We start from the raw sequence: 12,888 nt of genomic DNA on the forward strand, positions 1-12,888 counted from the left end.
CATTCTATCTCTTTTCTCCCACTCTGCAGAATCTGTTAGTTCAATTTCTAATGCTATGATCTGTATGCTTTTTCTCATTGTAGCTTCATCTGGTCTGTTCGTGTTTGGCTGTGACTCCATCCTGGAGAGAAATATCAGCTGTGCTGCTGCCATCAACACCTTTGTTTATAGATGCTGGAGCTTGGCTTGTTTTTCAGAGTAGCTCTCTGTCATCCTCTGACATGGGAGTTGTGTTGGAGCTCGTCTGCCTTGCTGTGTGTTTCCAGGAGAGGGCCGCCTGTGAAGCTGGTTGACAGTTGCCTTTTGTATCTTTGCTTCTTTCTGTGTGTCTGCTTCTGTCTCCTTGAACCTCAGTTAGGCCTCAGCAGATGGCTGCTCACACCGAGCCTGGGTCTGCTGGAGGCCTCCTCTTGTTAAAAGGAACTTTTCCTCTCCACTGTCACTTCAAGCATGCTTGGTGTGAGGGATTGCCTTCGAGTCAGTGAGTTGATTCAATCAGCTGGTTTTTCTTAGATAGAAAACTTTGAACTAATCTGACTGTATGCTCTGATTGAATAGTCTCTGTAAGGTGCCTTGAGATGACGTGTTGTGAATTGGTGCTTTATAAATAAACTGAATTGGATTTATTCCTGACCCATCTGTGGTGGTTCTGAGTCTTCATGACCACAAATGGACCTTGTATCAAAAGGCAACTTCAATGGGCAGATTTGTTGCTTTCAATCGTTAGTAATCTTGACACAGAGTTCCATGCCAATTTGCAGATTGATTGGCATTTCTGATTGCAAGAGAGAACCATTAATAGTCTGATACAACAATTCCATGGTATAAACAAGGGGGATAGATGAATAAGAATGTAGCGACACTCAGAAGCATCCCCATGCACACAATTATTAAGTAATTTTGGAATGTGTTAATCTGTTGCATAAAATCCACTGAATGTGTTTGCTATAAAAAGAAAAAATATGTAAAAACCTTTCAGAAATACAAATACCTTTGCAAGACAATACACAATCTATATAAGAAATTAAATAATTTAATTAAATTAGAATTAAATTATTTTAGAAAGTAGAAAAATAAAAAAAAATTAAAATCTTCCAGCACTGATTTTCTCTTACCGTAAATGGCTGTAGCGCTTTTCTTCAAGTCACCAGACTTAACCAAAGTGCTTTAAACTACATTCAGTCATTCACCCATTCAGGAACACACTCACACACCATGGACTGTTCTACCTGCTGCCCTCTGGGAAGAGGCTTTGCAGCATTCAATGCAGGTCCAGTCGATTCCAAAACAGCTTCTTCCCCACTTCCCTTAGACAGCTGAACTGTTGAAGAAAAATCTTGATCATGTCCCAGACTCTGCATCACACTGATAACACCAAACCAAAATTCAGCATTTTTGCATTTAATGCTCTGAACTTATGTATAAAGGCGTTTTTTCACCTTTTTTTTCCCTTCCACACTGTTACACTTAATCACTGCTGTACTTTAATGCAATGAAAATATTCTGAAAGCTGTACAAAATTAAACAATCAAAGTTGTCTAACACTGCTGTGGCTACATTGTAGCTGCCCTGGGGCTCACTGATAGAAGTGAGGAAGAACTCAAAATGTAAAAACCTTATCACCTTTTTTTTTTTTTTAGGGATTTGGACTGTTCTTTGAGGATCTTAAATGTTAGAGGAGAGAAAAAGTCGTTATTTATGCAGAGCTGAATTACTTTTGCCCAATCTGAGAAGATATCAAAATTCTCCTATAATGTAGACTTAGCAGATTTATGTCTTATATGATTTAGAAATGCACCAATCCATTTTTTTTTCAGATTCAATCCAATGCCGATATATGGGCTGAGTGTACAGGCCCACATCTGATAAAGTTCTGATCCTGTTCATGTCAATGACATTACCCTTTTGGCCACAATGACATAAAACATTGTTGTTGCATTAATAACATAATGCAGAGTCCATATTTAGTCTAGTTCAACCTGATGGGTGACAAAACTGAAAAGATAAGTTTTTTGTTAAATAAATAACTGCAAAACAATAGTATAAAGGCTAGAATTGGATAGCACGATGGATAGCTTTGCTCAGTAGCTAACAGGTTAGCCTCTTTTAGCTTGGCCAGTTACCCAAATTAAGCTATGGGACTTTTAACTTCTTGTCAACAAGAACCTTCCAATTTCTACAAGTAGAATAACTGTTGTTTGGTTTGTCAAAAATCTAAAATATTTGTTTGAGAAGACTTAAGGAAAAGAGATTCTGCTGCAGCTAAAATGAGACAAACACCAAGTATTGCAGTTTTTGAGTACAATTAAAGAAAACAGAACGCCGCTTATTTTTTCCCTTTTTTTATTAACCCAAGATAATCAGTATTAGTGACAAGTGTTTCGTGACTATTTTAACAACCAATAAATGAAAAAGATCTCTCTCACACAAACAAAGACACTGTTAGTGTCCTTAGGCATAGTACTGAAGATTGGCCTTCTTCTTGGCTTGCACCTCCAGAATGCCCTCCATGTAATCCTCATGGTTGAGCTCTGTGGCGCCGCGACGCAGCGCGATCATGCCAGCCTCCACGCACACAGCCTTGCACTGAGCTCCGTTGAAGTCGTCGGTGCAGCGTGCCAGCTCCTCGTAGTTTACATCTGGACTGACGTTCATCTTGCGGGAGTGAATCTGCATGATGCGAGCTCTAGCCTCTTCGTTTGGCATCGGGAACTCGATCTTCCTGTCCAGACGACCCGAACGAAGGAGAGCAGGATCCAAAATATCAACTCTGTTGGTAGCAGCAATCACCTACAACCACAAAAAAAAAAAAAAAAAAAAAAAAAAAAAAAAAAAAAAAAAAAAAAAAAAAAAAAAAAAAAAAAAAAAGGTAAAAATTTTGGACCGTCATCTAGTAAAGAGCAATTATTTTGTCTTTGTTTTAGAGAAACAGTACATCAGTTGCAGTGGAGCAGACTGCTAGATAAATGGATAAATGGTTGAAAGCAAAAAAATCTTAAAAGGTCTAGTAGCATCAGATAAATAAATGGATGTTTTAGTTTCAAGCAGGGAATTAAAAGATTTTACTGTGAAATATTCCTGCAGAAAAAGCCAGTATGAGGGCTAGTTTGTTATAATACTGGCCATCTGGTGATAGGCACCTCCACATATTGCTTCTCTTTGTTTTAAATTGATAACCCCACATATAAATACTAAATCATCTGCAAGAATCCAAATACGTTATATGCGGACCTTTACAATTGACAAATTGCATATGGCGTCTTGTTTTATTCTTGGGAGCATGTTTACCTTGACTTGCATGTTGGGTTGGAATCCATCTAGCTGGTTGAGCAGCTCCAGCATGGTCCTCTGCACCTCCCTGTCTCCAGCCTTCTCGCTGTCAAACCTCTTTGTTCCGATGGCGTCCAGCTCATCGATGAAGATGATGGAAGGGGCTTTCTCCTTGGCCAAAGCGAAGGCATCTCTCACCAGCTTGGCTCCATCTCCAATGAACATCTGGACCAGCTGTGGACCTGCAAGCTTCAGAAAGGTGGCCTTGGTCTGAGCGGCGCAGGCCCTGGCCAAGAGGGTCTTCCCAGTGCCTGGGGGGCCGTACATCAGGACTCCCTTTGGTGGCTGGATGCCCAGGTTCTCAAACTTCTCCTTGTGGTTCATTGGCAAGACTATGGCCTCCACCAGCTCTTGAATCTGTTTATCGAGCCCACCTATGTCACTGTACTGCTCAGTGGGACGTTCATCCACCTCCATGGCCTTCACCCTAGAGTCGTACTCGGTGGGCAGGGTCTCCAAGATCAGGTAGGAGTCTTTATTGACTCCAACCAGGTCACCAGGCTTCAGTTTCTCGGCATCCACCAGTCCGATCACCGGCAGGAAGTAGGTTTGTCGAGTAGAGGTTTTAATGACAGCGCACTTTCCTTTTCTCTGGGAGTCCAGATCCACGTTGGCCCCATCCTCCTCCTGGTCGTTGGGGTCCACGTCCAGCAGCTCGATCACGTTGGAGACCAGATAGGGCAGCGTTTTGTTCACCTTTATCTTCTCCGTGTTTTCTTTTATTTTATCCTTCATGGCCTGAAGCTCGTGGGTCACTCGCAGCACTTCGCTCTTCATTATCTTAATCTCACTGTCCAGGAGACGAGTCCGCTGAACTATCTCCTCTGTGGACATTTTTAAAACTTCTTCACCGATGCCGTCTTCCACTTCATCCCAAACTGATTTGTCACTCAGCGACGCCATCTTTGCTCTGTCTGCGCTCAACTGTGACACACCGGAAGTTAAAGCTTCTTTTTCCGGTCAGCGCCGAGTAGTATGAAAATATGACGCAAATATATACAGATGCATCAAAAGAGGAAAATGGTAAAACAGGAGTAGCAGTTTATATTCCGAAACAAAAAGTTTTTATAAAAAGAAGAACTATAGATCATTTTTAATTTTTTTCAGCATTAGTGTAAGTAAGGTAGTTATCTGTTCAGATTCAATTTCTTGCTTAACAGGTATAATGAGAGGAAAAGCTGAAACCCGTCAAGATCTTTTAGATGAAGTTAGTTATTTGTTATATGATATAAAGCGACAAAAAAAATAAGTATTCAATTTACATGGGTTTCACCACATAAAGGAATTGTAGGTAATGAAAAAGTAGATAAGTTGGCTAAAGAAGCAGTTAAAGCAAGAGAAATTGAATATGATGTCCAATTAAGTAGAGCAGAAATAAAAGTAATTATTAAATAAAAAAATAAATATGGCAGGAGAGATGGAATAGGGCTTGGTCGTCGTGACGTAGGCACTTCGCGTCGCCGCCATGTTGAATGCGTCTTTTACCGCGGCTCAGACTATCAGACTATGACTATCGGGTACTGTACTCCCTCTCAGCCGTGTTTTAATTTGATTAATTTCACCTTAACTTGATTTCAACCATGGTAAACCGTTGCTGTATTGTGGGCTGTAACAGCTCAACGCATGATCGCCATGGGAACAGAATAAGTGGAATGCATTTACATAAAATACAGAAGCAGGTAATCATAAGAAACCATAGTATAATGAATAGGAGAAATAGGTATGGATAAACAGGTTGAGGATTGGGCATACTAGTTTAAATAGTGGTTTAAAAATGATAGGGAAACATCCATCAGGTAATTTTTCTTATTGTGGGGAAACAGAAGGAGTAGAACATGTGTTAATTTATTGTAGAAAATATATAAAAGAGAGGAAAGAACTGGAAAGGGTAATGGGGAGTTCAGTAAATATGGTTAATTTATTAGGGAAGCATCAATCACATGATATAGTTAAAGCACTTATTAAGTATTTAAAAGACACACAATTAGATGAGAGGGTTTGTTATTTATGTGTGTGAGTGTATAAGTATGTATTTAATTAAGTTAGTTTTTTTTTTAGATTTGAAGATATATAGGACATTTTTTATTTTATTTTCTTGAATTACATCTCTCTCCAGTTGATGGCGGTAATTAATACACATAGTCTGTAAAGTGCCATAAAACGCCATAGAAGAAGAAGAGGAAGAAGCGCCGAGTAGCAGGCCGGGGATGACACGAAGCTAAGGCTAACTGTATTTTGTCTGTAGACTGCGTTCAAACGCAAATAAGAACCAGTGTGCGTCTCAACTTAAGAACAAGGTTATTATAAACTTCATTGTTTAAGATAATTTGCCTTTTCGAACTGCTAGGAAAGGGTTTGTTGTTGCTGCTGCTGCTTCGTGTTCACCGACATTCGCTGTTTGGTCACCGTCGCCAATAGGTTCGATATTTGGCTTTAAAGCTTTAAACTAACCACGCTTGAAAGTTTGCGTTATATGAATGTGTTAAACGTCGACCTGACGCACAGTTGTCTAATTCATTGACAAGTGTGGAAATGCTGTAGATTTTAACGTGTTTTATAATAAGCTTCGACTTTCGCGCCACTGCTACAATGAAGTAAGTTTTTATTATTGTATTGTATTGTAATTGTGAAAAAATATGTCTCCGTTTTCAATTGCAGCTGCGTGCGAGACAGAAGGTCCTGAATTTGGGTCCCTGGTCATTTCCTTGGCAGATACACCATTGATATCCTACTGCTTTGAGACAACTGCTGTTTAAAGTTCCTCACATCAGCCTGACTGCCTACTCACGGGTGGCAGCCCTAAAAAGATGGACCAAAACAACAGCATACCACCCTTCCAAGGGCTGGCTTCTCCTCAGGTAAGGACCTCGACTGCTCTTGATATTTGCAGATGCAATTAAAAGTAGAATATCACAAAAAAAGATAATCTAATACCAACAGTTCAACATGTCTTATGTGTATCATTTTGACAAGGCAGTCTCATTAATTCAGTTTCTCAGCATTAGATTATAGAAAATAAATAAAATAAATATATATATATATTTTTGTAGGGCATATAAAAATGTAAGCTAAAAAATTTGATTGAGTTTTGTCTGGGATATTTAGTGGGGAAAAAGGGGTAGAAAGAGTTGCACAAGCAACAGTTATAACTGAGGGTTTTAGAGAATTGAAAAGCAATTTGTGGATCTGGACTCCAGACTTCCAGTGCTTTGATTGTTCCCTTATGAAAGAGCCACCGCACACAGAAAAATCCAGACCATACGATACAACTATCCCATGCATTGTTGTGTAGTAGTTTGGAAAAGATCTACCAGCTGTAGTCTGAAATTAAGGACCAGGTCTTGCGGTAATCCTAATTGGTGTTATGTCCATTATTGTGATTAAAGTAAATTTAGCATTTTGTTTAGAGCTCAAGGTCCCAGGGTTTGACAAATGGGTAAAAATTTTTTAAATCTTATCCTTTTGGGAAGACTCTACACTTTAGAAAATCTGCTAAAAGGAATTATGAAACTCTGTGGGGGAAAAAAAAATCTGATAGAAAGATGCGTACGATGCAGTGCTGGTGTGATTTGTATTCAGAAACCACGTCGTCTGCATGTGTGTCACAGTGAACGCATATATGCCCCCAACCCTCCCGCAAACACTCTGCTGCACATCTCCAAAATTGTAGGTGACCGTGGACAGGAGGCATCCGATTGGTCAAATCTACATCCGCTCTACACTATGCGTATTTCCTGTTTGGTACCATACCAGCTTGTTTTGTTTGTATGACCACCATTGTGGAAAACGACAAAATCGTGAAGTTGGACCAGCTAGAAGAGCGAGGTGTTTGAGAACGCTGGGACCCTTTTCCCACCTGGATCCCTGCTCTTTTTCGCCCTCATGTCCCTCCATTGTCACACAAACTTGCCCCCACTTCCTCACCGCCTCGGCCATATCTAGACCCACAGCTAGTTCCTGATTTTCCCTTTTGCGTTGTGGTGTGGAATAACAGTGCAGACCACGCTTCAAAATTGGGCAAAAATCTCTGCGAAAAGCTCACTGTGACACACAGCTGTGGGAGTATAACCAGCCCTTCACTAATAAAGTGTCTTCACCTAGTAAAACCCAGGCTGATGCAGACTCTGTTATTAGGTTGGTAGCCCCTTCCACCACACAGTAAACCGAGAGGGTTTTCCTTTTTGCCACTATTCTTGCATTTGCTCTACAGTTTTGTCAAAGTAGCCTCACAGTACAGATTCAAACTTAAAGATCACTATGTACAGTTTTATAGATTCACTGCTTCTGGTTCAAAACCTATTGTGACTGAAATTATAATGACTAGAATGAGCTAAAAATCTAAAGTATCTGAAAGTTACTTAAAGACAAATATTAAGCTTTTTGCAACCGTCTTGCATTTAAAGTTTAATCTTTTATGTTTGTAAATGGTCTAATCTGTTATCTTGGAAGTGTGGGAATAAAAACTAACCTAGAAATGATTTCTCTAACACTCACACAGTTTAATTGACTTTAAATACAGCCCTCACCTATATATCCAAATGATCTGTGATGTGTCCCCATTCAGGGTGCCATGACCCCAGGGATAACAATGTTCAGTCCCATTACGTATGGCTCGGGTCTGACACCCCAGCCTGTACAGAACACAAACAGTTTGTCTATACTGGAGGAACAGCAGAGGCAACAACAGCAGCAGCAACAGCAGCAAGCACAGCAGCCAAATACAGGTAAAGTTCATTATACGTACTGCTGTCCTCTGCAGTTAATTAGAGGAGTTGTAAATATATTTCTTTGGTTAGATCTATTCTTTAAAAAGTTTGACAATCTTTGAACCTCAGGCCTTCCAGGAACATCGGGGCAGACCCCTCAGCTTTATCATTCCCAGACAAATGCAGGCTCAACTACCACGGCGCTGCCAGGAAGCACTGGTCTCTACAGCACTCCCATTGGCCCCATGACCCCCCTCACTCCGGCTACACCTGCCTCAGAGTGCTCAGGCATTGTACCAACGCTACAGTACGGTTCATATTCATGTGTTTCAATTGTCAGAGATTTTTTTTTAGTTTAATTACTGGCGTGCTTCCTGAGTTACTCCTCTTTTGATTTCTTGCTTTTTGTGTGAACTTTTATGCCATTACAGTTGTTAAATTTACATTGTTATATTCTAAGTTAGCTTATTTTGGCTTCATTATACTTTCTTTGCATTCAGAAACATAGTATCTACTGTTAACCTGGGCTGTAAGCTGGATCTGAAGACTATTGCACTGAGGGCCAGGAATGCAGAGTACAACCCAAAGGTAGACCATTTTTTATCTTTCCTGTTGCATCCAACAGTATGTTTCATTTTCATCATTTGGACCAGGGCTCAATATGTTTAAACATTTACTTTGACTTTTAACCTCTATAATCCTTTCCACCAGAGTTCAAAGTTTAAGACATGGTCTAATATAACCCAAAAAAAAAAAACTTCTGCCATTCCTGCTAACACTGTTGAATGTTAATTTTCTAGCGTTTTGCTGCTGTCATTATGAGAATAAGGGAGCCCAGGACCACCGCACTTATCTTCAGCTCTGGGAAAATGGTCTGCACTGGAGCAAAAAGGTCAGAACTAGTCATTTTTTTTTCTAGCTGTAGTTGCTCTGCTTGAATATTGGAACCAACTAAATATTTTAACTTTTTGCCTGGTCCCATTTAAAAGAGAAAAATGAATAAAATCTGAAAAGTTGCGTTTAGATTTCACCCTCCTTAACTCAGATACTCCTAAACGTATGTATCCAGTTGTTTCCAGAAGTTGCAGGATTGTTTTTTGTTTTTTAAGGTCCAAGTTTTGTGTAATTTCATCCCAGTAAATATGCAGTTATTCTTTGGAGGTCTTCAATGTTTGTCAGAGAACATTAGCAAGCAAAGGGCATCATGAACACCAAGGGGAATGGTAGACGGGTCATGGATATGTTCAAAACAGGAGTTAGATTATTAAAGAGTGTCACAACATATCTTGGGGGGAAATGTTCAGATTAAAACCTCAGAAAGAAAAGAGTGGTGTTACTACAGAATGGCCTGAGAGATGGCCACCCACCGAAGCTGATTGGAAAAGATTAATAAGTATTATTCAAAGAAGCAGCCAAAACTTCTGTAACTCTGGAGCACCACTTTTAGGTTGTTTAATCTGTATGATGGAGAATGGTCAGTCAGATACTATCTTATCTACTGTTTATGTAAGATTGCCCAGAGGAGACCAGTTCCTAACGGTTTTGTGTCCAGCTGAATTGTCATTGATGGCTAAAAGCTAACTTTGCAGATTATGAATGTGTAATACACTCCAAACTGGAAAATATTCAAATCTAATATTTACTTAAAATGAGTGTATTCCTTCTTGAATTGAGGAGGTAAGTGAGACACTTTGCCAGTGGAAGAAGACAATTTCACTTAAAACAAAAAAAATAATTGCATTGTTTTATTTGTGGTGAATATTATCTAATCATATTTTATGAGTAAAAATACTAATTACACAGGCAAAACCATCTTATTTACCTGCTCCAATTAAGGGTAAATACATTTCATTTAAGACATTTTTTACTTATTTGTCTTTACAAGATTTTATCCATGTGCTGCAAAAACGATCTAGAAATAAGTCTTGTTCCAGGCACGGGACATTCATTGAACAATAAGTTGAAGTTTCTGGCTATAACGTGCTAAATTGTGTGTATGAGGGATAAGCATATTCTTTCAATTGATTGTATTTAAATTTTTATTTTTTTTTTTCAGTGAGGATGAATCAAGGTTAGCAGCTAGAAAATATGCACGTGTGGTGCAGAAGCTGGGTTTTCCTGCCAAGTTCTTAGACTTCAAGATTCAGAACATGGTGGGCAGCTGTGATGTGAAGTTCCCCATTCGCCTGGAGGGATTGGTCCTCACACATCAGCAGTTCAGCAGGTCATTTTCAAATGCGTTTTATTTTTATTTAACTATCTATTTGTGGAAAACTTTCAAATGTTTCCCATCTTAAAGTTCTTGTAATTTATTTTTCCAAATTATCTTCAATAATGTACCTTCTGTTCTGTAGCTATGAGCCGGAGCTGTTTCCAGGACTGATTTACAGAATGATCAAACCCCGGATTGTCCTGCTAATCTTTGTTTCTGGGAAGGTAGTACTCACAGGTAAGGAACGGTTGTATCCTCTGATTCTTCTAAGGTACATCCTAGAGAAATATATGCCCTACTGGTGGTAAATATTGACGAAATTACTTTAGATCCTTATCTTTGGTTGTTTTCATTTTTATTGTAAATCACTTGGCTTAATTAAAGGTGAACTTCATGGTTTCTAATGGGATTTCTGTTCCTTTTTTAGGGGCCAAGGTGAGAGCAGAGATCTATGAAGCTTTTGAAAACATATATCCTATCCTGAAAGGTTTTCGCAAGACAACGTAGAATCAGGAGGTCTTTCTCCAACCTGGTCTCTTTTATGTTGAGTTTTAAGCCGCTTTAAAGTGACTCAGTGTTGAACTTTTCACTTGGACAATGTGGGATATTGTGCGCTGGAATCTCATCTGATTTTACTTGTTTTATTTTATTTTTTTTCGCCGTGAATTTTATAAACAAGATTTTAAGGGTCCTCTTCTAGTGCACTTGTGACAGATCTTGGTTAAAAAAATAATTTCTGTTTGCTGTACCATCACATCCCTAATTTGTAAATACAACTGTAAGAAAATGTAAAATATTGATGGAAAGAGAGGCAGTCTGAAGGGGACTGCTTTTGGTTGTATTTTAAAGTTTCAACTACTTTTGTACGCTGCAGTTTTAAGTATTTTAAAAAAAAATTTTTTGGCTCACTTCTACACTTTTACTGCCTTGAGCTCAAAGCAGCCAACCCAGAGTTTAAACCTTCTACTCACAGTCTAGAGCTTTAAGAGAAGTTCCAGTGCTAAGGTTGGTTTCCTACACCTAAAAGGTTTGAAACAGTTAATAGTTAAAGTGTTTCAAATTGTTATTTGGTTCTAGTCCACTTCAGGTAATAATTAAGTTCTATCTACATAGTTTTAATGGTTAAATTTGAACTAAACATGTTTTATATTTTAATCAAGACCGGGAGAGTAAAATGGCTTCTCTGAATGACACTTGTCCAAACTGAGATGTGAAGGAAAAACGGCTTGATTTAAAGGTTATTTCAACATGTTCTTGTCAACCTGCTAAACATTTGCCATCAGATCTGTGGACTGACTAGATTTGCAGAAACAGATGTTTTTTTTTCTGTCCAATGCTTCATCTGAAGTCTTTAATGTTCTGCATTGTTCAACAATAAATCTGTACAGAATGACAATCTTCCTTTGGAGTAATGATTTTTCTTGCAAAATTTCATTTCGTAAAAAAACTTTCTTTTGTGAACTTAAGTCTAACTACACTTTTAACAGCATTTTTACAGATGATTGGAAGCAAGTACCCTAGCCAACCAATGGATCCCAGAAAAAGGTTTTTGAGTGACCTAGTCAAACTCTGGACACATACCGAGATTTTGCACATTGAATGTACCTAAAGACCCAAAGTGTACAAGTGATACAGTCATGGCCCAAAGTTTTGAGAATGATTCAAACTTTAATATTTACAAAGTCTACTACTTCAGTTTTCATAACGGTAATTTGCATATACTCCAGAATATTAGTGATCAGCGTAACAGCAATTAATTGCAAAGTCAATATTTGCCTACAAAAAGGAACTTTATCCCCCAAAACACATTTCAACGTTATTGCAGCCCTGCGGCCCCTGCCATAAAAGGACCAGCTAACATCATTTCAGTGATTGCTCCATTAACACAGGTGTGGATGGTGATGAGGACAGGGCTGTAGATCAATCTGTCATGATTAAGTAAGAATGACACCACTGGACACTTTAAAAAGAGGCTGGTGCTTGGCATCATTGTTTCTCTTCTGTGAACCATGGTTATATCTAAAGAAACGTGTGCAGTCATCATTGCACTGCACAAAAATGGCCTAACAGGACAGAGAATCGCAGCTAGAAAGATTGAACCTCAGTCAACAATCTATCGCATCATCAAGAACTTTAAGGAAAGAGGTTCCATTGTTGCCAAAAAGGCTCCAGAGCGCGCAAGAAAGACCAGCAAGCGCCAGGACCGTCACTTAAGTGTTTCAGGTGCGGGATCGGGCTACCAGCAGTGCAGAGCTTGCTCAGGAATGGCAGCAGGCAGGTGTGATTGCATCTGCATGCACTGTGAGGAGGAGACTCTTGGACCAAGGCCTGGTCTCAAGGAGGGCAGCAAAGAAGCCACTTCTCTCCAGGAAAAACATCAGGGACAGACTGTTATTCTGCAAAAGGTACAGGGACTGGACTGCTGAGGACTGTGGTAAAGTCATTTTCTCTGATGAATCCCCTTTCCGATTGTGTGGGACATCTGGAGAACAGCTTGTTCGGAGAAGACGAGGTGAGCGCTACCACCAGTCTTTTCTCATGCCAACTGTAAAGCATCCTGAAACCATTCATGTGTGGGGTTGTTTCTCAGCCAAGGGAGTCGGCTTTCTCAGTCTTACCTAAAAACATAACCATGACTAA

General features: G+C 39.3%; 2 protein-coding genes across 3 annotated transcripts; one reads left to right on the top strand and one right to left on the bottom strand.

Moving 5' to 3' along the window:
* Positions 1–2,326: 2,326 nt before the first annotated feature.
* psmc3 (proteasome 26S subunit, ATPase 3) lies at positions 2,327–4,259 on the bottom strand. The gene is made up of 2 exons (XM_015386492.1): positions 3,289–4,259; positions 2,327–2,790 (listed from the first exon to the last, which is right to left on the bottom strand). The coding sequence occupies exons 1-2, from the start codon at positions 4,231–4,233 to the stop codon at positions 2,452–2,454; spliced, it is 1,284 nt and encodes a 427-aa protein (XP_015241978.1). The 5' UTR covers positions 4,234–4,259; the 3' UTR covers positions 2,327–2,451.
* Positions 4,260–5,491: 1,232 nt separating this feature from the next.
* Positions 5,492–11,638, top strand: tbp (TATA-box binding protein). Of its 2 annotated transcripts, none has more exons than XM_015386445.1 (9): positions 5,492–5,627; positions 5,989–6,188; positions 7,895–8,054; positions 8,166–8,343; positions 8,537–8,624; positions 8,837–8,928; positions 10,093–10,260; positions 10,391–10,485; positions 10,676–11,638. In XM_015386445.1, the coding sequence occupies exons 2-9, from the start codon at positions 6,138–6,140 to the stop codon at positions 10,753–10,755; spliced, it is 912 nt and encodes a 303-aa protein (XP_015241931.1). In that variant the 5' UTR covers positions 5,492–5,627; positions 5,989–6,137; the 3' UTR covers positions 10,756–11,638. The 2 variants fall into 2 exon arrangements, with proteins under 2 accessions (XP_015241931.1, XP_015241932.1); XM_015386446.1 differs by having other exon boundaries at positions 5,525–5,748.
* Positions 11,639–12,888: the final 1,250 nt, after the last annotated feature.

This window comes from Cyprinodon variegatus, unplaced genomic scaffold (genome assembly GCF_000732505.1).
Source record: "Cyprinodon variegatus isolate N-32 unplaced genomic scaffold, C_variegatus-1.0 Scaffold369, whole genome shotgun sequence".
In the NCBI taxonomy this organism is placed as follows: Eukaryota; Metazoa; Chordata; class Actinopteri; order Cyprinodontiformes; family Cyprinodontidae; genus Cyprinodon; species Cyprinodon variegatus.

Excerpts from the sequence above, each read along its gene's own strand:
- psmc3 (XM_015386492.1), bottom strand. The coding sequence starts at position 4,233 with ATGGCGTCGCTGAGTGACAAATCAGTTTGGGATGAAGTGGAAGACGGC. Across the intron at positions 2,791-3,288 it reads AACCCAACATGCAAGTCAAG|GTGATTGCTGCTACCAACAG; the intron begins GTAAACATGCTC and ends TTGTGGTTGTAG.
- tbp (XM_015386445.1), top strand. The coding sequence starts at position 6,138 with ATGGACCAAAACAACAGCATACCACCCTTCCAAGGGCTGGCTTCTCCT. Across the intron at positions 6,189-7,894 it reads AAGGGCTGGCTTCTCCTCAG|GGTGCCATGACCCCAGGGAT; the intron begins GTAAGGACCTCG and ends GTCCCCATTCAG. Across the intron at positions 8,055-8,165 it reads AGCACAGCAGCCAAATACAG|GCCTTCCAGGAACATCGGGG; the intron begins GTAAAGTTCATT and ends TTTGAACCTCAG.